Source organism: Carassius gibelio, chromosome A13, assembly GCF_023724105.1.
Source record: "Carassius gibelio isolate Cgi1373 ecotype wild population from Czech Republic chromosome A13, carGib1.2-hapl.c, whole genome shotgun sequence".
Taxonomy (NCBI): domain Eukaryota; kingdom Metazoa; phylum Chordata; class Actinopteri; order Cypriniformes; family Cyprinidae; genus Carassius; species Carassius gibelio.
In genome coordinates this window covers 10,474,317-10,498,058 of record NC_068383.1, presented here as the reverse complement: position 1 = coordinate 10,498,058, position 23,742 = coordinate 10,474,317, and the positions used below count along the sequence as shown (strand labels likewise).

At 37.2% G+C, this 23,742-nt stretch overlaps 1 protein-coding gene across 4 annotated transcripts; it reads right to left on the bottom strand.

The window, feature by feature from the left end:
- Window positions 1-599: 599 nt before the first annotated feature.
- LOC128026113 (reticulon-1-A) lies at window positions 600-22,782 on the bottom strand. 4 transcript variants are annotated; one of them, XM_052612852.1, is made up of 10 exons: window positions 22,362-22,782; window positions 16,041-16,811; window positions 14,886-15,782; window positions 6,684-6,698; window positions 3,561-3,768; window positions 3,339-3,477; window positions 2,815-2,884; window positions 2,283-2,329; window positions 1,550-1,608; window positions 600-1,455 (listed from the first exon to the last, which is right to left on the bottom strand). In XM_052612852.1, the coding sequence occupies exons 1-10, from the start codon at window positions 22,549-22,551 to the stop codon at window positions 1,416-1,418; spliced, it is 2,436 nt and encodes an 811-aa protein (XP_052468812.1). In that variant the 5' UTR covers window positions 22,552-22,782; the 3' UTR covers window positions 600-1,415. The 4 variants fall into 4 exon arrangements, with proteins under 4 accessions (XP_052468812.1, XP_052468813.1, XP_052468814.1 ...); XM_052612853.1 differs by lacking the exon at window positions 6,684-6,698 and having other exon boundaries at window positions 22,362-22,779; XM_052612854.1 differs by lacking the exons at window positions 14,886-15,782; window positions 16,041-16,811; window positions 22,362-22,782 and adding an exon at window positions 9,384-9,723.
- Window positions 22,783-23,742: the final 960 nt, after the last annotated feature.

Below are 23,742 nucleotides of genomic sequence, written 5' to 3'. Positions count from 1 at the left end.
CGGTGTGTGTGTGATTACGCATTCAGAGGTCAGCTTTCACATTCAGGCTCTACCAGTATAAGTAAGCAGGCTCTTAGATAGAATAAGTTGCATGGTAAAATGTCTGGTTTATGCATATAGTTTGATCTATGCATGTGGTGACGAATGTTGTGTATGTGTAGATAAATGTGTTTAGAGGCACAATGAACAGTTTGGTGTGTGACGGACCAAATGGCCTGATGAACCTGACGAGTCCTGTCAAGATCAGCAGACTTCAGGAGGAGGCCTGTGAATGACAGTGTATACATGGCATGGGAATATGAACATAGTAACATCTGTGATTCCTTCTCTTTAGACTGTTTATTAAAAACCTCCCAGACCTGAGTGCATACCTGTGTATTATGAGAAATTGAAGAAGTGGAACCAGGTAAAAAAAAGTAGTTGTATTTTTAATTTAGCTGTAACTACAAACTCAAACCTGCATAACTTTCTGCATAGGAAATCACAGCCTTATGTGTCTTTAATGCTTTGCAGAATAATTTTTCATAATGCCATCTGTCTGTCCTATAACAACTTTCTCTTAGATCATTTTGCTATGAATGACAAAACACCAACCCTCCTACATTAAGGAACATTTATTTTTCCCATTCGTTAATTAAATACAGAGTGCAAATAGTTAAAGACTTTAAAATAACAACACTGAACATTGTACAAAGTTGGACAGAGTTTAGTACAGCTGGAGCTCTGCAGTCTGACAATCAGGTGCCCTAGAGAAGGACCACAAAGCTTGTCTTTAAACACCTACATGTATCCCTACAGTTCTGCAAAAATCACAGTTACACATTTAGTAATAACATCTTCAAATTATCATTGTGCTCGATTACACAGAAAAGAACAAAAAACAATCCACAATTCAACTCGATATTAATAAGTATGTCTGTACACAGAACCACTCTACCAGTGACGGTGAATTGAAGCGAATATTAGACATGGCAGCAGGAGATTATATGACAGGCATGATTTTCATTTTCATGTTACATTTTACAGCAGGAAATATGCACTGCAAAATAAAGCAGAGAGAGGAAGAGCACTGCAGAGATAGCAAATATTTACTCAAGACTGGACTTCATGCACTTAAATCAGAAGCAATGGAAGAGAGAATCGCTTTGTGTCCCTCTGGTATATCTATAGCTCTACGACTGCCCAAAGGGTGTTATTTATGTGAATCGGTGTTAGTTATGCAAGAATTCACCTGTGACTGGCAACAGTGGGGGCTTTTATTGGTGCCGTTATACTTACATGATCTTTTTTTGTTTATGCTTTTTTTAAATTAGTTTTTGAGGTGACATTGGCCTCCTGTGTAGTTGGGGTCCTTAAGTGCTGGCAAAGTTGTAGTTTTACTGGCTATAGTGTTTACTTGTACAGAAGCAAAGAGTTTATTCCTTCTTTTTGGCCCCTGGAACCTTTTCTCTAATCCTGAAAATCAAACAGAAAATTAAGCAGGTTAATTATATAAAAAATATATAAATAAATACATTAGAAATTGAAATCATATTTACACAGAACTCACTTTCCCATTATCGAGTTAACCTGGGTGCGGACCAGTCCTAAGTATTGATCAATCTGTGTCTGAAAGGGAGAAAACGAGTGTGAGGATTCACCATACACAATATTGATGCCAAAAGAATCGATACTTCAACAAAAACAACAATACCAAAAGAAAGCTATTCACTATGGAAGCTTGTTTCCAGCATGGGATGTAAAAAAAAAATGTAACGACAAATTTTTTGCTCAAAATTCAGATTTAATTACCTTTTTAAACTGTGGCAGAAACAAAAAGAATTGTAAGATATTAACTCAGAATGTGTGTGTGTGTTTTGTGGAGACATGCTTTTCTTTGATTATTTTTATTTTTTTAACTAACTGTACTTGAATTATTAATTGAATTGTTTACTTAATTCAGAATTATAAGAATAATTTCAAAATAAAAGTTTTCATTTAATGCAACTTTTTTTTTTTTTAAATAAAGTTGTATGTTTAATAGCATATTAGTTATTGCTCAAAATTGGTATTGAGTATCATGAAAATTCACTGGTACAGGAATTGACATCCTAGGTTCATATAATGTAATTATCATAACCTTGTAATAACATACTGGTAAAAAAAAATAAAAAAATGTATAGCCTGAATGCACTGCAAGTCGCTTTGGATAAAAGTGTCTGCTAAGGAAAAAAAAAGAAAAAAAAAAGTGTCAAAACATGTACCTTAAAAAAAGATAATTGTGGGCACTGAGAAAACATTACCTGGTACTTCTCGTAAACCACTGGCACACTAAACATGGATACCACCACTAAAGAGAGAAAGATCAAGGAGAGATACAGTCAGGACAACTGAGCAGCTCTCCCAGAATGCTGTGTGGTGTCATCTGATGACAGTTGTTTGAAGTTATCACAGCCTGACCTACAGCAGAGTGTGTGTTTGTGACATGGAATTCTGAGTGTGTACCTAAGATATGGAAGCAAATCAGACAGCAAACACACAGAAACTGAACATTTCTTAGAAAATAATTTCTTCCCTAAGAATCAGCACGGATATTGGAGAAAGTTTATCAAACTTTTCATTTAAAATTCCAAGACATTCATTACCTCTCTGCACCAACTGGTTTCACTAACTATAATAATATTTCCCAATATTACTGTTCTTTTTTTCTGTATATTTGATCAAAATAAATGCAGCCTTGTGACGCTAAGGGACTTTTTTTGTTTTACAAAATATTTAAAATCTTACAGACCCTAAACTTTTGAATGGTAGTGTATATTTGTGTTGTTTTCTTACCCAGAATCAACAAGGTCAGGCCATTAAACAGAGCTCCAACATATGTCAACAACCACATCAACACTGCAAACTAAACACACACACATATATCAAATTATCTTCACAGATTTGTAATGCTTTACAGGGGCACTCAGTAACTTTTCCCACTGTCTAACAATAAAAATAATGTAAACCTACATGAGATGAAGACTACAGTCATATTAATGCTGTTTTATTCTACATTGGCCTCTCTTGGTTTGAGATCACATGCAAGCTTGAAAATTATTGGCCACTTTTGATTCTAAAATATGTGACAAATATGCCCGAAAACAGTTATTTCTATCATGGCATCTGCAACTGAATTATTTTGTGCAACACTCCAATCCAGTAGGTTTCAGTATGAAGTCCAAAACCATTGTAGTATCAACCAGTGGAACAAAATTAATGAGTGCACCTTTAATACTAAGTTTGGCTTTCAAATTGAAACTGAAATAGTATCATCGAAAATTGGGGAATTAAATGTTCAACAGCTAGTGTGTTTTCACCTTTATGGAGTCGATCAGATCCTGAACCAAGAACAGCCTGCGAAGCTCCTTCATGGTGGAGTTGATGTACAGCTGAGTCTTATCCACATACTTCATGATCTGATCTCCAGAGAGAGCGATCTCCACCTCCAGATAGGCCCTGAAAAAGAGAGAAGCCATGATAACAGATTCATTTCTCAATACGTACCGAAGCAAAAGACACAAACTGAGTGTAGGACTAACTTGAAGGGGTGGCCCTCATCGGTTTTTTGCACTGCCTGCAGGACTGATTTGTAGACTCGGAAACTGATGGTGGCGGAGAGGACAGCCAGAGCCAGATATGCTATAACACTCACCACGCTGAACTGGGTTAAAGAGAACAGCAGCAGCAACACACTGCCGAGAACCAGTCCAGACTGCTTTAGATCCCGCCAATGTAACAGATCGACCACTGAACAGAGGGACAAAAAACAAGAAGAAAAGTGATGAGAACAAGAACCATGTCGGTTCTTAAGTACACAAATCTTACAATGAGACATTACAGCATCAAATCTACACAGTCACAGGCTGCAAGTCTCTCTACGCTTGTTCTATTTTAGTTCAGTAATTCTACTCTGTTAAACATTGTTTACATAGCCATTTCAAATTTGCAGCTGGTTAGTATTTGTTACACTTATGTAGTAGCAGCACTGGCCATTAAATCATCTAAAAGAAATGAATACAAGTGGGTCTTATTCACTAACTGTATGTGAAATATACCTACGAACCTTAGTACAAAAATGTTTATAAATTATGAAAAAATGCAGAAACACATGCAAAAACATACTCTGGGTGGATCTATAAACATATGATAAAGTTTTATACATAAATATTTCATCATAGTAAAAGAGTGAGAAAAGGTGTGTCATTGCTCGAACTGCAAGGTTCCTTTGCATAAAAAATGTAGATATGTATAGCTGGCTAATCTGGGTCTGTATAAAAGGCGATAACTGTGTTTGAACTGGTTTTAAGGATGGCACAAGTGGAATTGCTAGAGAATCAAATGCACTTTGGCAAGAGTTTGTCTTTGGTGACCAAAAAGCTGTAAAGGAAAGGTTGTGCAGAAAGTCAATTTATGGAGATTTATGGGCATGTTTTATCCAAATTACTAACCTCAAGCACCTAAACTCTACAGAAAACAATAATGCCATCATCCATCTTAATTCAGTTCAGGCTTTGTCAGTCAGTAGTGGGGTCATACAGATCCTTAAAGTTAAGAGTTTTTCAGAACCCCACCAAACAAGCCAGAAGGTGACAATGGAACCCAAACTCTATCAGAATTTTTTTAATTAATTTCCATAATTGTGACTTTTACAGGTCTGCAAATCAATTTGTAATTCTCTTTTGAAGTCTGTTTTCATCATGCATTTTCCATGAAGAGGACATTTGTAACCTTGAGGCTATCAGTTCACACCTGTCAACCTCTCACAGCACCAGTTGTCAACTTATCTAACCCTAACCATCTGTGTGCACACACACTGTACTGGGTTAATTATTACTATTGGGTAAGACAGTACAAATGGTCATGTTATCAGAAGTGCTGTAATATAATGACCACACACTATGAGCTACGAGCCTTCACCATTCTAATGTAAACTTTTAGAATTATAGCAGTGAAATGGAGAGGTGCATGAAGGTGACAACTTTTAAATTGCAAGTTTAGTTTGGCATGTGGTAGAGTATATCCATGTAAAATGCCAAAACCTAGTAAAAATATCATCACTCTATATACAGGAGATGAATTTATTTCTACAACATTTCTACACATATGTACCAACTTAAATTGCAGTGGTATCCCCCTTGGAGTAAACTAATGTTAAGTGTCTTTTTCAAGTATCAGCTCTTGCAGAGTTCAAACTTTTTGGATACCGGCCCCAACATACATCTCACAATTATCCAGATACTACCATTCAAACCTACAAATTATTCCCATCTGAAGAAATAGTGTCTTGTACTACTCATTTAATGTGCTTCTTTTCCATACAATATTTAGCAGGGAAGTAGCAATGCAGTCATCGTTATAGTCCTGAATGCTGATTGGTCAGTATAGAGTTCTAGCCATACTATAGTTCAAATACACTGCTGTTTCACTGTTTTGGATTTTCAATAATTTTTAAATGTTTTTGAAAGAAGCCTCTTATGCCCATAAAGGCTGCATTTATTTAAAAACAAAGTAAATACTGTAATATTGTAAAACAGTATTACAGTTCAAAATGTTTCCCATTTTATATCTTAAATGTAATTTAATCCTGTGATGATGAAGCTGAATTTCCAGCAGTCATTACTCCAGTCTTCAGTGTTCCTTCAGATGATCCTTCAGAAATCATTCTAATAGTGGATTTGCTGCTCAAGAAACATTTCTTCTTATGATCAAAGTTCAAAGCACTCAGATATTCATTACCAAGCAGGTGTAAAGCTTGGTGGACAGGTTTCAAGCAGGTATCTAAGAAAACCAGATCTTTCTTCTCTAACTGCTGGAGGCAAACACATTCACCTCTCCATCTCTGCCCAAATATCACAAAGACAAGTAGAACTTGTTGCCATGAGAACCAGCAGTTTGAGATCTCTGAATCATCTCTTCAGTCTCTGCGGCAAGCGAGAGCTCCCTGTAACTTATGAGTGTTTCCTTTTTTAACACCTGTATTTGTTGCGGCTTCAGAAGAAACTGTTACACGCTCACAGAAGCTGGTCTGTCACACTAGTGTGATTCCCTTGTGTGATTCTCCAATCAGTCCCACAGGGCTAAATTTAGCCTGGCAGAGCTTAGAGGAGGGCAGAAATATCAGCCATTTTTATATCCAGTTTTTGCTCGAGTCCAAGATGAAGTGCAGACTTCAGATTCAACTGATCGTTTCACTGAGAGCTGAATACACTGTCAGTTATTCTTAATAACTTCTTATTGTATCTCATCAATAATAATGTAAAACAAAAAAAATTATATATACAAAAAAACTTTAACATAAATATTAAACTATTAGCTCTGATGATAATTTCCTGCTCTGGTAAATCCCTCTGCTAACTGACTCTCTAATAGAATTAAAGACTAAAAGCAGTAACGTTTGCATTCTTTCTCCTTACACACACCTTTAAATATTACTTAACTAATGTAGACTAGTATAATACTAGTGTTTAAAGGTATCCAGTGGTTAGGTGACATAACATGAGCTGTTAAATTACATATGGACACTAAAACAGCACTAAATTCAGTTTTCCATCAAAACCAGTGACATCTGTAATTAATTCTATCATATAAAAAATAGTCTTTGAGATCCCTGATTTTTGATGCTAAAACACCAAAGCTATCAGAAGACAGAGAGAGCTACTGACCTGAACCACCCATGACTGCAGATAGCAAGAAAGAGAGAGAGAGACAGTGAGTGGAAGCGCACACAAAAGGAGAGAGAGAAAGGCAGAGAATAAGAGGGAGGGGGAGCGGCTCATACCACCATTGAATAATAATGGACAACCACACATATTAATTCAGTATACATGGTAACAAATAGCCCAGATAGGGCTGCACAATTAATCTAATTTCTAATTGCAATTAAAATAATGAATGCCACTTTTACGTAATCATTCATAACCACAATTAATCCTTCAAAGTCCACATATATATTTATATATATTATTCTGCACGCTTAAGATGCATTTTTTTCTTTCTACATGTTATCTTAAGGGATTTTCCATTATTTTAATTTTAGTTTTAGTATAACATTATAATACCATTTTATATACGATACGAATTTGATGTACATTGACATTTGAGGCTTAATATTATAGAACAGCACTAAAAGTTTTCAGTAAGAGTGTTTTAATTTTTATTTTCATATAAAAATAAAGCATGCAGTTGCATCAAACAATAGTATAAACGTCATTCAGTGTCAATTGTGATAATTGTAATTAATAATCGAAATTACAGTTTCAAGGAAATAATGGACAATTTAGATTTTTGTCATAATCGTGCAGCCCTAAGCCCAGACTGAAACACATACACAATCCAAAATGAAAATTATGTGTGACCCTTTCACAGAACCTAATTAATCCACCTTGTTTCACATGTCCTATGTGGCAAGTGTGTGTGAGAAGAGAAAGAAAGGGGGCAGCAGTGGTTGCTATAGATACAGTGTTCCAGTTTCCCTTACACACATTGCTTAGGGGGCCAGCTTAAAATAAAAAGGTGATGGTGGGGGGTAATTGTGTGTGTGTGCTGGTGTTTAAATGTCGGAGTGTAATTATAGCATAAGAGATGCACATCCAGCTTGACAACCAGTCTAACATTATGTCCAACCATTCACTTCCTGAGTGAAGGGTCACTGCCAAGGACAAAGTTATTTATGGAGAGCAGCTGAATTCCAGGTTTAGAGAAACATAAAAGTGAGTAAAAGATCACAGAATTTTCTGGTTTTGGTCGAATCTTTTTAAAAACAAGTTATCAGTGACTAAGTCTTCACTGTATCCACATGAACTTTGCTGTTTTTGTCACATTTTGTGCCAGTTTACGTTTTAATTAGGGTTGATGGTAGCTTATTGGTTAATGATCTGGGCTGCTGACACAAAAATCTCAAAAATAGGTGACCCAGACACCAGAGTTACTGCGATCACAATCCTGGTTCTCTCATAGATTGTGCTCCTAATCAAGGCACACACAAGCCTGAAAATTCCAGAGCTAAACAGGAAATGGAATCCAGCCCCACCAAACGATACAAATATATAATTGAAATCTGGAGGAAATATATGTTAATGCAAATTTTACAAATACTGTACTCGCTTTTGTAAAGTGTAATCAGGAACAATATTCTGTCCTGACTTTAAAAACCCTGTTGCTTTATCCAATAAATAGCACATTAGAAAAATTATTTTATTTACTTTCATTTAACTACTTAATTTCCCAATAAAGACAAATGTATAAGGATGAGTTTAAATAAAACAGTGTCTTCATGCATGTGGGTGGTTTAGAATTACAGCACTGAATGTTTTATTTATGTATGTGTTAGGCTACTTTATGCATGTCACTGTGTGTATGAGAATGCATGTAGATTGGACTAGAGGGTTTGTTATGAATCATCAACAAACAAGAAATTATTTCATAGAGATCTCGTACCGTAATGCAGGGAAAATGTGATGTCATACAAATAGCATAGAGACAAACTGTAAAAATGTATGTTTGTGCTGTTAAATTATCATGAGTAGACAATTTCTAAATTGTTTAAACGCATTATGCTAGAAATGGATTTAAGATATATTATTTACTATGCATCGATGGTAAAAAATACATTTAAAAGGCCCCACACATATCTAGGCAACAGAATATAATGGAAACCCTCATGTGGAGTCCTTTTTCACGCAGAACACTCTAGCAACGTCCTAGAAACCATAAAGAATGCCTTATACGGAGAATACTGTCAGGCCAGACATAATGTTTTGAATTTTTCCTCTAGTCACAGACAGTAGTTTCAGCATACACAACCATGCACAAATACTGTAGCTTTACAAACACAGACTGCACACAATGCAATCCCTATAATTAGAGTGTCTGCATCCCCTCCCAACACCACTGACCTAGTGGACATTCAAAATGTGCTTGCCATAGCCTAGAGAACCATTTTTCTCTTTTAAAAATAGCCTAGCTTACAATTTCTTAGTCTCGCATGCCCTCGCTCTTTCCTTCTCCAGGTATCATGGATGCCTGCTGGAGAGAATGATGTAATCAGGATGGGTGTGACCTGGTTGCTATAGCGACAGCCTCATCCAGCGCTTGAAGATAAAAACAGTCTGAACTGTGTTCCATGGCAACCGGAGCCTAATCTAACGACACAGCGGGGTTACCATTTCAGCGTTACTATGAAGCAGACGGACCACCTGCCACCCCTCATTCCAAAACAGCTGCCTCTCCCCTCTTCTCTTTGTCCCACAAGCGCAGGCTTCACGTGAAACGCAAAACCTAACACACGAAATACACACGAACAACACGGTGCTGTGAAATGAATACCATACAATACGGTTTTTATACAAACACGAAGTGTGTACCCTGCCCTCTCCAGCTGCTCCAGTTGCACTCTTTCTTCCCTTTATCCATGTCTTCCCCTCCTCTGGCGTTTCTCTCGCTGCTGTCGTCTTTCTCTTTTCTCTTTCGCAGATCTTGTGTCTTTTCGAGACCCACTATCTCACACGTCCGAACGGCATGAATGGACAGAACAGAGAGAAGAGAGCAGAAGAGAGACAAGCTACTGCTACTTAATGAGGAAACAGAGAGAAACGGAACGAAAGAAAGAGAGAGAGAAAGAGAGAGAGAGAGAGAGAGGCGCTGATCTTCTGGATGAAACCGTAAACACTGCAGCCTCCACCGCAGAGAGAGGAGCGTACCATATGCAACGCACGGGACGAGATGGGGGTGTTTCAGATTAAAGAGGCCCCACCCTATCTAACAAATATAATGCATAAACATAAGCAAGGTCATGTGACATTATTGGCACTGTTGTCTGCTCACAATGGGCGGAGTCTGCCGTATATATATATATTATACATATATTTGTCATGTACAAGTTATTTGACATACAATAAACAGTGAAATGTAGGTCTGGCATACTCTTTTTAGACTGTGATAAAAGAAAATACAAAAAATGAAATATACGAAAAAAATAAGAAGAAAAAATTTGAAGAATTAAATACAAATAATGACATATCTGAAAAAAATAAATAAAAAATAAGATAAAAAGATAACTAAATACAAATAATGAAATATACACAATATATTAAACTACTACACAGATACATACATATATATATATATATATATATATATATATATATATATTATTATTATTTTTTTTTTTTTGCATTCAGACTTAAACTGAATAGCAGGCTAACATAAGCGAAAATATATCCTTACACACTGAGTAACAAATATTTCTTCAGAATTATAGAGGAAATTATAGTAAAATATTAACATTCTCATTGCAGAGAAACAAAAAGCAAAATAAAACAATATAATTACATACAAATAATTTTTTTTATTTTTTATTGAATAATTTTGCCTTTTTCTTATTTTTGTCTTTAGTTTCTGTGTTGTAATGGATATTAATAACACTGTTTGGACGCTTCACAGTCGTTTGTAAATTAATGTAGTATTGTTTTTTATGTTGTTAAATAATCATAATGATGATGATGATGATTTTGCAACATAATGTTTCTAAATAAATAAACACTGTTCAAAGGTATTTCAACAACAAGAGCCGACTCAGATGCATGCATGCTTTCATGCGTCGGTACGTGTGAGTAGGACTGGAATTCGATGGTTTCCGTCTTGGCTTATTCATTTTCATCATCATCTTCTGTTCTGTTTCCCTCAGCATCTTCTCTCTAAGGGCTCCCTCGCTCCCGTGTTACTATGGCAACAGGCTGATCTGTGCTGATCCAGATTGTCTCAGAAATGCATGTGATGTAGAGCGCAGTTGTTTTAACATCACAACATTAGAAACACCCGAACTGTTCACACGAAGATATACTTTATCGCTATTGTGATCTGTTGGTAATGGTTTAATGAAGTGTTTTTTTTTTCATTTATAAAAACCAAAAGCTGTGTACATAAACCGGCGGTCTCTATCGCCCTCTGCAGGTGGATAGACGGTAGCGCTACTGAAAAGGCGTTGACCTCTTTTTCTTAGATTCTAGAACCTTCAGTTTCAATCACCAGACAATGAATGGAATATATGTCTGGTAAAATGCAATTCAAAACATTAGCTTTACACACAGCCTATCCGTCAGTTTATCTGAAGTTGCCTGCAATTTTTTGTAATATTAAAAACTAATGAATAAAAGAAGCAAAATAGCAAATTAATTAATATATAATCAACTGCTGTTCCTTCAGAAAAAATAATAATAAAATAATTTCACAGTGCTTGAAGCATCATATCTGCACTGCCTCATTTTAAAACAGAATTATATAAAAATTCTGTTCGCAACAAGAGAATCTGCTTCTCTAGTGAGAACCACTTCATGCCAAACAGTTAGTAGCCTAGGCTATGTTCAAATGTTCATTTCTTCCACTTCTATCACGATTTCAAGTCACTCAGGCACTCATTTAAATGTTGTTTAAATGTGCCTTAACTTAAATCATAAAGGGTTTGAAAAACAATAAACTGCACAATTTTAAAGACCTTCGATATCTTTTGGGTCAGTGTACACCATTACTTGAGCCTTCCTGCTGTTTCTGTGTTAGTATTGTGAAGTTATGTAAAAATAAGACACAGTGCAGTTGTTTAAACCCACCACTAGAGGGAGATTATCCCCTTAATTCAGCCTCAATCGACCCCAGAATAGAGTGGATCTGTCTGTGGCTGTGTGCCTGGTGAGTCAATGACATCACAAGCAGCATGAAGGTACTTCACAATGAAACTGATTTCATACCAGCATTCAAGGGACCATGATGTCATGGTTTAATAAACTAATAAAGTGAGCTTTAGTCATAAAAAAGCATTTAATGACTAAAGTATGCATTTATTGGTAGAAATGTTAACATTTATGCATTCATTTACTCCAAATAATATGCATCGAATCTTGAATCTATGCTGCTTTCAAAATAATTACAGATGAAGGCATCTTAGTTAGAGATGTTCCGATACCCTTTTTCTCTTCCCGATACCGATTCCGATACCTGGGCTCAGGGTATCGGCCGATACCGAGTACTGATCCGATACCTGGGTGTGTATCTGTATATACAGCTGTATATACTACTAGCCCTGTGTAAATTGCTAGAATTCTTTTTATGGTGTGCTTCAGACAGATCCCTCAATAAAACATGAACAAATACATGGTGAACTACTGTATTTATTACAGTATTTTTATTATCTAACATGAATTTGACAGTATTATTTATTTTCATATGCAAAAAAGAACTTGCATATGCATATGCAGCCAAAAATCTAACACCGCAAACTAAAAAAGGTATTTAAGTTTTACAATATAACTGTATAAAAAAACTGCAACAAATAAGTCTAGGAATATAAAAAAAGATCTATTAATCAGATAATCTCTTTACAACAAAACAAGTAAAAAACAAGCAACCATCTAGGCATAATTATTATTATTATAGAGACGTATTATTATTACTGTAGGCTACAACAGTAGCTTTATATATTGTCAATTTACTCATGTAAACCAAACATTTATTTTAATGGGCTGCCATGAAGATCTTTGAGTGTCTGTGTTTATGATATGACAGTATTCTCAAATGAAACGGTAAATTCTCATGAAGTGACGGTTTATGCGTTCGTGTCCTCATGACACACAGCAGAGACTACAAAACAGCGAGCTCTCGCGCATCTGTGCCAGTCACCCACAGAGATGTAGATTTTGCGGGAGTAATATTTAAATAGTATTTTGCAGTTTAATATTCACAGACACTAGTATATATTCGGCTACTGTCTGGAGCCCTGCGCTTTGACTAACACGGAAGCGACTGAACGCAGCTGCCGGTACTGAATATACTCGAGAGTCTGTAACTACCGGTACTACAGAGACATACTGCTAACCACTGATCTATAATATAGTAGCGGCTTCACTGTCTTTTGGCAGTTTAGAATGTGATGAGTGATCCAGTCATATATAGATAAGGGCTGCTAACGCGTTTTCATTTCTTCTTCGCTGCTCTAAACAGGGGTTGCTTGTGGCAACACAGCACAACTTCCTGTGTTTTCAATGCATTTTGAGCAGCGAAGAAGAACCGTGCAGCGGTTAGGCAAAGCTTGCGGTCATAACTAGGTCTTTTTTAAGAAAATGGTATCGGATCGGTATATGGGTTCATGTACTCGCCGATGCCGATGCCAGAATTTGTTGTGGTATCGGAGATATTTCCGATACTAGTATCGGAATCGGAACAACTCTAATCTTAGTAGACAGGATGTTGCACAAAAATGGGATGCTCTTTACATAAAGGCAGTGCTTTCGGACACGGTCATTGTCTCTCAGACTCTCCACCACTGAATCAAAATAGTCCTTGCAACATAAGTAGGCTTTTCTAATTAAACTTTCATGGAAAACACCAGCTGTGACAATAATCTCCTCAGCACTGCATCCTCTGAGCGTTGCAGAATTATGAAGTGGCATGACTACGTGTTCAAAGAACAGATGATAAAGAATGAGATCAGTGAGCTGGATTACAAAGGAAATCCAGGATACTCATGATTTAAATTAATATTTTGGGTTCAACACAATAAAAAAATCTGGTTTGTTTTGATAACATATTAAAGAAATGGTCTCTTATGCTGTAAACCATACAGCGTTTCTGATTTATTCAGACTATAACTTGTTGTATTGAAATATAAATGTCATTCATTTTGGGGGTCAGGCTATAGAGTATCTGTGTTATACTCTATGTGTTTGATTCACTAATAAGAGATGGCTCATAAGAGTCATTTGTGTGTGAGTCTGAACTAGTACAAAACCCAACAGAAATCAATTTCTTGCCATTATTTTGTGGTTCATGATTTTCATTGCTTCACATTCAAAATAGGCCACAAACTCATGTGGGCTAATGTTAGCTGGGTTCCAAACCTACAATCATCTAGAACAGTGGCTCTCAAACTTTTTGTCTCCAAGGCCCCCACTTTGTCCAACACAATATTCCAAAGTCCCCTTTGGCTATTAGAGATATTTCCTCTTGCATTTTGCTTGTTGCCACTGGGAATGTTAATATATTAAGTTAATTAAACATAATTTATTTTTTGATTCTATAAAATTCAACATTCTGATTCTGTATGGTTTTCAACAGAAATAATAGTTATTAAGGGGAAAAATAAATATGATGTCAGTTTACGTCTGAATTTGTGTGTGTGTGTTTTCAGCATTTTAATGAGTTTGTTAGATTAATGGGAAGTTTGCTGAGCCTTGGGTGAGAACCACTTCTCTAGTCCTGAACTCTGGCTGTTGCATTAAAAACAGCCATGCTTACAAATCTACATTAGGATTTCAAATCAATTTTGTGTACCGTCTAATTGAAAAAAGTTAGTGTCCATAAATATTTCTGATATAAAACTGTATCATCTATTAATTTCATCACTGTGTTATTTAAAAATTTGTTGTTTCTGTTTCTATGACAGTCATTTTACCTGTCACTATGTAAAGTAGACCCAAAGCCATTTTTCCCTTGAATTTTCATTTTTGTGGCTTAATATGAGGAAAAACTCATATATGTTCCCAAAAGACAATCAATCAATAAATAAGATAAACCTTAGGCATCCTAGATAAACTTATTAGGGTAAATCGTTTTTACTGTTTGATCTAAACAATCATGTTATAGTTCTTCCATATATATATATATATATATATATATATATATATATATATATATATATATATATATATATATATATATATATATTCTAATTAGCTTAAGTAAAAGTTTTTTATCTACTATTTATATTTTCTTTTATTTCCACTTTATTTAAATGAACAAAAATGCTTTTTAATCAGATTCAGTTTTAGTTAAAAAATAATGCTGCTTGTAGGAAGACTAACAGCAATGACTCTTACCTTTCTGTTTGTTGATGCTTTGTAGCAGCAAGGACAGATCAGCCTCTTCCTCTGTAGTGGAACTCACGATAGTGCTTTTGCTTTTATTCTCCTTCTCCTGACTGGAATTCTGCTCCGGAGTCACTGTTGACGTTCCCATTACTACAGGCCTGGGTTCGGTGGACCAGTTGTCCTCTGGCTGTGGCTTGGGCTTCTCAACAGGTGCTGCTTTCTCATTTTCCTTCTCTTTTTCTTTCTCTGTTACTTTTAAGGTGCTAGCTGGGGGGTCGATGAAGGGAGAGGGTGTGGTGCAGGAAGTCGTAATGGGCTTAGAAGACGTGATGCCTGTGGTCAGGGGAGAAGATATTTCAGGAGGTTTTGGGGTGGAATGTTCCTGCTCCCTCTTGGGACTCTCCTCAGAAGCTGATTCGATTAGCAGGTCGCTGTCAAGCTCCGCCTCCCTTTCCTCTCTCAACAGACTGTAGAGTGGTGGGTTGCTGGCTTGACCAAAGCCCACCTTGATACCACCAGACAACTCAAATGGGTTACTAGCACTGACCTTGTTGGTTTGTTGCTTATCAAATGGGTTACTAGCCTTATCAGTGGCAGATGAGTAGCTGGTCTGCTCAAACGGGTTGCTTGCTTGGCTGAATCCGCCTTTTGCGGGCGGGGTCTTAGATGTCAGGTCATATACTGGCGAATCAGATTCTTCGGTCACTTGCTCAATTTCTGAATCTCCAGACTCATCTCCACTGCCTTGAAGGTCTTGAGCCCATGGGGAGGTGGGTTTGGGTGAACTCTTGATGTCCTCGGCTTCAGGAAGACTGGGATGAGAGCTGATGCCACTGGAATCTTGAGTGGAGCTCACAGACTTCATTCCTGCAGGCTGGAACAGCACATCAGATGGAGACTCTCGCCCTGGAAAAGTGGTAAGAAATGGAAATGTCAGAATTTTAAAAAGCCTAAACTATGCGCGAAAGATTATAACATGTTATTCTAAATTATGTATTGAAATAAATAGCACAATTTGAAATGATTTAAACGATTAGTGGCAAGACAATAAGATCAAGACTATGGAACAGTATTTTCTATCCATCAATCTACTTGAAAACAGAAGGCATTCTGAATTTAGTTCTGAACAGTGCAGCAAGTGCCTCACGAGTGGGAGGGATCTACCTGTAGGGGAGTGGTTAGGGGAGTGGCTAGCTGAGGAGGCTGCACTATCATCCTCTGGTTCTGACAGTGTTACTGTGGGAAGACTCTGCTGACCGAAACCGAGCACGCTCTCTCTCTCGGACATGCCCCCTTGTGGAGACACTTTCACTGGCTGGGATTCTGTTGTAACCGTGATCTTTACAGGACTGGCACTCTGTGGCGTTTCCATCCTATGGTAAGATCGGTAATCTGCCATCTCTTCATCTGAAGGGTCCTCCACGTACGGAAATGTGTGCTGCCCACCGGCTGATCCCGGAGTCTTCACCTCTGTATCTTCAGATCCAAGAGGACTCTTTTCCAAATAGCGACCCAGATCGAAGGGGTCTTGGCTGGATTCCTTTTCTTGGATCTTGGGCTTCAAATCCTGAATGTCATCTTCATCTTCTTCATCGTCTTCGTCATCTCCATAGCCAGATATGGGAGGCTGCTGCTTGTCCTTGGTATTGCCCACACTGCCAAAATCACAGAGGTCATCCCCCATGTCCATGTAGCTATAATGGTCAGTCTTGTGTGAGCCCTGCAGGGTCGTCTGATGGTCTGAGGGGTCACCTGGGGTCATGCCAATGCCGGAGTCGGTCCCAGTGGGAGCAGGTGGAGAGCGGTTGCCCTCCGTGGAGAAGAGAGAGGCACCATCATTGAAAGGATTGGAGGAGGATTTTGAGGAAAGGAGAGAGGTGTATAGATCACCCTCTCCTGATGATGACTTCATAAACATGTCGGATAATGAGTCACCTGGAGAGAGAGAGAGAGAGAAGTAATGAACATCAACATGTAGAAAAAAATGTTAATAGAAAACAACTTCTTCTTCTTTTTTAATATGGGTTTATTTCTTTTTTTAAAGGATGATAAAACTGAGGTCATTGTGATTGGCCCTAGAAATCAGGAAATGGCTCTGTGATTAAAGTCTACCCCCATGCCTGCTTTAGTTCTACAAGTAAGGTGTATATTTCCAAATCTCTTAGAACAAAAATCCAAACTGATCACACTTGTGACATCGCTAATCATTCTTTTAAAAACTGATCTCATGCTTTCATTACAATTATACGTTTTCAATCAACATAATCATTTTGTATTACAAGATTATTGTAATATATATCGAGAACATTTGATTTAATCAACAAAACATAACAGTTTGAACTTCTTTCAATTTAGTACTTTTAAGAATCAGTTAATTGAAGAACAAACAATACAAGATACATGTTTCAAATTACCCTTGTTGCTGAAATAATTACAGTAATACAGGCAATATCTGTGATGTTAGAAAATACACTCCCTTTTTCTGATACATTTATGATCAATTCCTCTCCCTTGTATCCTGTTGAGTGTTTACAAATTGCAAAACAGATTTTTTTATATATAAGGATGTCCTCAGAAGGAGTTTTTTGGTGATTTTCTCAGGTTTTGCCCTCTTCCAATTTGTCCCCAAAATATGGTTAAGTAGGAACACACACACACACACATACACACACTAACCCTAATCCTAAACCTACCCTTACAAAAAATTTGGGTTTCCTCATAATCTGTTCTGTTGTGATGACCAAGGCAATAATGGCAATAATAGATAAAATATGTTAGAAGATTACACATTTTAGTGTATACTTGGGCATCTGCACTCAATAATGTGAGTTGAAGAAACAGAAAATAGACAGAGACTCAAAGTAATAGAGCTGAATAAGAATCCATGCAGAGAATCAACATGAAAGTCAATTCTTTTTCCAGAAGTGATGTAAATCTGATTCCCACTGGACTGAGAGGAAAAGCAGATTAGCATGTGGTGACATTCAGACCGGTTGGGTACTGTGAACACTACACGGCCCTCTGAGACACAGTTGGAAACATCTGCTCCGTCTCTGTGAAATCAGTTGAGTCTTAAGAGGATTAATGAAAGTTGGACAAGGAACCCTGTGACTGCTACATCTCCAATTACACATGCACACCGGCCTGTGCTAAAATTTACGGTAGGAAATAACATCGTAATGGATCAACTGCATTTTGTGGAAATGAACGATATGATTCCAAAACCTATCATGGCACCTATCAATAAAAATATTACAAATCATCTTTGGTAACTGAAATAAAGATGAATTAAAATATAAATAATAGATGAAAAACATAAACAATTTCAATTACCATTAGAAATGCTGCCTTATGACAAATTGAACTAAGTAAATAAAAAAAAGTAAAGCTAAATAGAAATATATATATATATATATATATATATATATATATATATATATATATATATATATATATATATATATATATATATATATATATATATATATATATATATATATATATATAAAAAGCAAACACACACAAAATTATCAAAACATAAACTAAAATTAAAATGAAAAATAAAAGTAATTGGCTCTACCATTAATATGTTGCTAACAAGCCAATACTAAAATATACAAAATATTGCACATACAAATATTGGGAAAACCAGTCAGACCAAACAGTTTAATTAAAAATCCTTTTCAGTATAATATTTATTTTCAATATTTATCCTGCTTCCACCACCATCTTTGATGGATTTTTTTACACTGGAAAGTGCATTAAAGGGTTGCCTTTATTACTTATTTGAGGACTAAATGTGTGAAAAAATAAATAAATGCCAATACCAAACAATGACTGCCGCCCTGCTTATGGTATTTTTCACATTAATTTCTGCCATAGACATTTTCTTTTCTAAACAGAATTCTAAGCTACAGACCAAAATGGCCACAAGTTAAAAACTTCTTTGACAAATACAAAATTTGTTTTATGGGTGTGGTTGAATTCGGTGTAGCATCCTAAATTTACCATTTATCATATCTTTAAAAGTAGAATGCTAGTATGAATCCAGCCAGTGTCTCGATCACGTCATTTGCAATGCATGCTGGGAGTAGGCGTAAACTGCTGAGCTCTTATGACAAGACTCACGTTTCCATGGTAACAGTGACTTCTCTGATTGTTGGAGAATTAGGGGTAGTGTAGTTCTTAGCCAGAAATAAAGGGGATAGTAAGCTCAAAAATGTAATTTACTGACCCCCATGCCAAACCTAAATGACTTTGTTCTGTGGAATAAAATTGATACTGTGAAAAATTACACTGTTTTGTTGTCCATAAATAGAAAGTAATTGGGCACAATGTTGTTTAGACTTCTTTTGTGTTCTCTAGAATAAATAAAGTCATACAGGTTTAGAATGACATGAGTAAATGACAGAGTTTTGATAGGGAAAAAACAACAACATTATTTTAGAATTAAGCTGATGTCACGCTGAATTGTCTTCCACCATTTTACAACCTCAAACTTCTAAGTAGGTCTGTCTGGAAAGGTTTATACAATCAATTTCTCTACAAAGGCCCCTAGTGTTGTGCTCTATTCGAGTGGTCCTTGCATGCTGACCGCCTTTGGCTCAAAGTGACAGAAGGATCGGTCTTTTCACATACACCCAGCACTGCTTGTTGATCTCGCTCAGCCTCTCTCTCTCATGCCCGAGTGACTTTGTGAATGCAGACAGACAGTCCACACACACCAGCATTCCTCCTCGTCTAGGCCTTTCCCTTGAGCATATCAGACAGGCAGACAGAGAGAGAGACAGCTAGGGAGAGAGAGACAGTCAGAAGTGGATTATGGTGGACATATTGACATGTGTGAGTGATGTTATGATGGTGCGATCAGAGTTACAGGATTTCTGTTGTGTTGAGCTCCTAAACCACGTGGACAGATCTTTTTCCAGCCTGTCTTTTAAAGAGCTGAGAGATCACTGGCTTGGCTACTGTAAAAAGATGATGGTGATGTGCATTGGATCGTTCTTACTCGGCCTATAAATAGACCTCCCTCTGTTTATTTAAAAACAGAGAATGCTAAAGATTGAGCCAACTACAGCCCTAACCGACATTGTATGAGAGAGAGAGAAAGAGAGAGAGAGAGAGAGAGAGAGAGAGAAAGAGAGAGGGAGAGGGAGAAGGAGAGGAAGGGAATAAAAAAGAACCTTACCATAACCAGAGTGTGAAAGACTCTTTGTGTGAGTGCATTTGAATGTATTTAAGAGAATATGCATATTAATTCTTTTGTCCATGAGAGGAGGAAAGACTGTGTGTTTTTGTGTATGTGCAAGTATGTGTGTGTTAGAGCTAACCAGTGGTAGCTGAGGGATTTCAGGCGCTGGCTCATGAATATTTGAGCATGTGAGAGAGACTATGCATGGGCGTATGTGTGCATGCAGTTTCCCCAGCTAATAATAGCAATCTGAGCCATAATGGGGGCTCAATCACACTCTTATTGGACCGAGGAGCACCTCCAAAAGCAAAATCTGACAATTAGCAACAGGAAAAAGCCATGAAAGTAAGCTGCGATGGCTTTCCATATGAAAGTTTAAAAGCATGTGTCTGTATTTTACCTTATGTATTATAAATGCAATATGTGTGTGATAGGCTGTAGTCACTTATCTCCACTCTGAAATGGTTTCTATAGAAACATTGCTACTCTATGTGTCACATTGATCCATAGAAACACTAAAAGCACATTAAACGCTGCAGCATGTGGTACAATTAAAGTAGCACTATGAGTGCTTGGATGTCTACCTCACATGTACACTTCCTTCTTGATATAAGGTAGTTTTATGTTTTATTATTGTCCGGTACTAAATCCACATTATTGTCTAAGGTTTAGGAATCAGGCGAACACCGGACCATCTCATCTAATAAACTCACTGTTATTTTTGTTACAGTCAGTGAGGATTTAGTTTAGCAGCTCAGAAATACTCAGAAAGAAAGAGTTCACAGAAAAAAAGAGAAACAATCTAGCTTTATGATGCAGGATATTCATTTCCTGATCAGATGTTGTTCATAGCATCAAAACAGCTACTGCTTCAAATTTGAATCAACATCATTTATAGCAATAACACAAACTTTACCCAACATGCTTCTATAAATACTGGCATCCTGAACTAATAAGTCTGGGATCCTTTTCTTCAACTCCTCTTTGTTTTAATAATCACACAATACACAAGAAAACTCTCATGTACTTTCTAATATACTCATCTCTAAAAAGGTTTATGGCAAACTCAGTCGTTTTTTGGTTATACGTTAGCACTGGCTTATATGGTCACGTTTAACATGTAAGCAACAATAGTTTTGTTACAGAGGCCTGGAAAGAAATGTGCAGTTCACACAGCCAGCCATAATTAATTTATTCAGTATGCAAATGTGTCCAATAACAGGGGTTTACCAAGACAACATGAGCACTATTTGGCTGGTCATGTGATCTCGACATGGTGGCCCCCCTGAGATGGTGTTCCATGTAAAATAGATTAGGCTACTGATGTTACTGGAGTCCATAATTTCAGTGGATATAATTTTCAAGTGCTACTTCATTTATTTCTTCTTAAAACTTTAAGTGAAAAAAACTAAGTGCACACTCAGCAAACCAGATATAACTATCCAGATTAAAGTTAGTCTATATTAAAATATAACACTAATTTGAGTTCTAATGTCTTTTCTAAAAGCTTAGTATACTACAGCAGGTCGACTCAGGAGGGCTGACAACACACTCTCATGGCAATTTGTAATTATACTGTTTCCTTAATTCGTATGCTTGCTTACGCCCCACTGACAAGATAGGTTTGGGGTGGACCTTTTCCTTACAAAAAAACATTTGCCATTATGTAAAAGAGTTACATTTTCTCATTAGATTGGGTTGAGTCTGACTGTGAATTTTAAGGTTGTGCCGCTGTTGTCAATACTGTATAAGCTGTTAAAATGAGAAGTGTTAATAGCCTAGCTGTGCTACATGAAGAGGTTTATTAGAGGGGTGGACAATGCTCAATTATTGAGCCATGCCCTGTGATTTAGAACAGCGAGACAGGCCGAGGAGAAAGAGGGCAGTGAGACAGGCCGAGCACAAAGACAAAGAAATGATGATTACATTATTGTGGCTTTATGAACACACATCATGATCCTAAGAGTTCTCTCGTCATGATTGCTTAACTCTAATACCATTAGAGAGCAACAGAAGAATGTTTTGTTTGTTTTATTGTGTGTGTCGTTTGTTTGATCATGTTGTTTGAACTACCACAGTTGCCTGGAAGCATACTGTGCGTCTGTGTATGCAGAGACATCCAGCCGCTGTCACACCCATGGCCTGGTCTGGCTCTCTTCATCTCAGATTCATCATCATCATCAGCTTTTGCTTCTTCTTTTCTTTTATCGGATGTCGCCGCTAAACACACACACACACACACACACACACACACACACACACACACTGCGTAATTATAAAAAGCCTCAATTTACCTGTAGATGCAGTTTCCATGGCAACGTCGCTTCCTCCAAAGGGATGGAATTGTTGCTTGGGCGCGTGCAGATCGTCCCGCATCTCATCAAAACGGGGCCCTGCGCTGCTAAACATCCCGTTCTTCTCCTCCTCCTCCTCTTCGAACCATTTCCCATCCAAACCCGGCCCCTCGCTCGAACTGGCGGACATGCTTGCAGTAATCGCACGCAGGGAGTTTGTTTCGAAGCGAGAACGATTCTGTGAGATCGCAGAAGAAATTCAAAGACGTGACGCTTAATATGGCCGATCCTGACCGATGCTTCCCGTCTCGCGGCAGCGGAGCCAGTGGGCTCGATGCGTTTGGTTCAGTGTCTCGGCGCTGACGTCACTGTTTCTGTGCGGCTCGCGGTTGGCACGGATTTAGGACGGAGAGCGACATTCCGGTTGGAGGACGGTCCGTGTGCGCGCGCCTCCACCCCACGGGCGTGGTTCATGCTACCTCACAGTACACAAAACCCGCTAGCCACATTTAAGCTTTTTAAATAGACTTCGGCGCAAATTACAAAAATACATCCAGCGATGAAGGAAACAGTCTTAACATGACTTTTTCCTTATTTTTGCGGCCTGAAATGACTACATTTAGTTGTCTGCACTTGCAGAAAGAGTGTTTTTGACTAAACTGATTAGTCATTACATTATTTTATATTATTTAAATATTTTATAGGAGCTGTTTGCTAGTATTTATACTCTGCCCAGTTTAATTTAACATATTATCAAAAATTGGATAACATTGGTTGAATTTTGATTGTTTTTCATTGATCTTTTTTCTTCAGAACTGTGATTATTAGTTTGTCTTTTTCATTATGCTCCACCATTACCAGTGGCTAGCATTGTTGTGTTATGTTCTAAGGTGTTTTCTGTATTTTCTGTCTTCCGTTTGTTTTAATTTGTGTTGGGAATCACTATTAAGGTGTTTTTTCTTTCTATATTATATTGGCTGTACGTTTTTCTTTTGTATAAATAATTTAAAAAAAAAGTTTAATTAAAGATTTTACTCCTCCTAAATTAAAATATTTAAACACGGAATAATTCTAAAGTCGCCATGCTACGAGAAGCTTCCATTTAAACCTCGTTCAATAATGCACATTGCCTTGAAACACATTCACAATGGATATAGTTTTACTTGTGGATGATCCGGTGTTTGAGCACCATCTGCTGGCGGACAACAACACAATCCAACAGGGCTTCTTTAGCAACAGTCTGATGTAAACTTTGCAGTGAACAAAATAAAGAGTAAAATCACAAGTGCGGCTCGGTACTGGAGTCTTGAAATGTTTCACTGTTGAAAGGTATGGTGAGTAGGTCAACTGATTTGTTGTAGTAATGTGAAGGAATTTCACT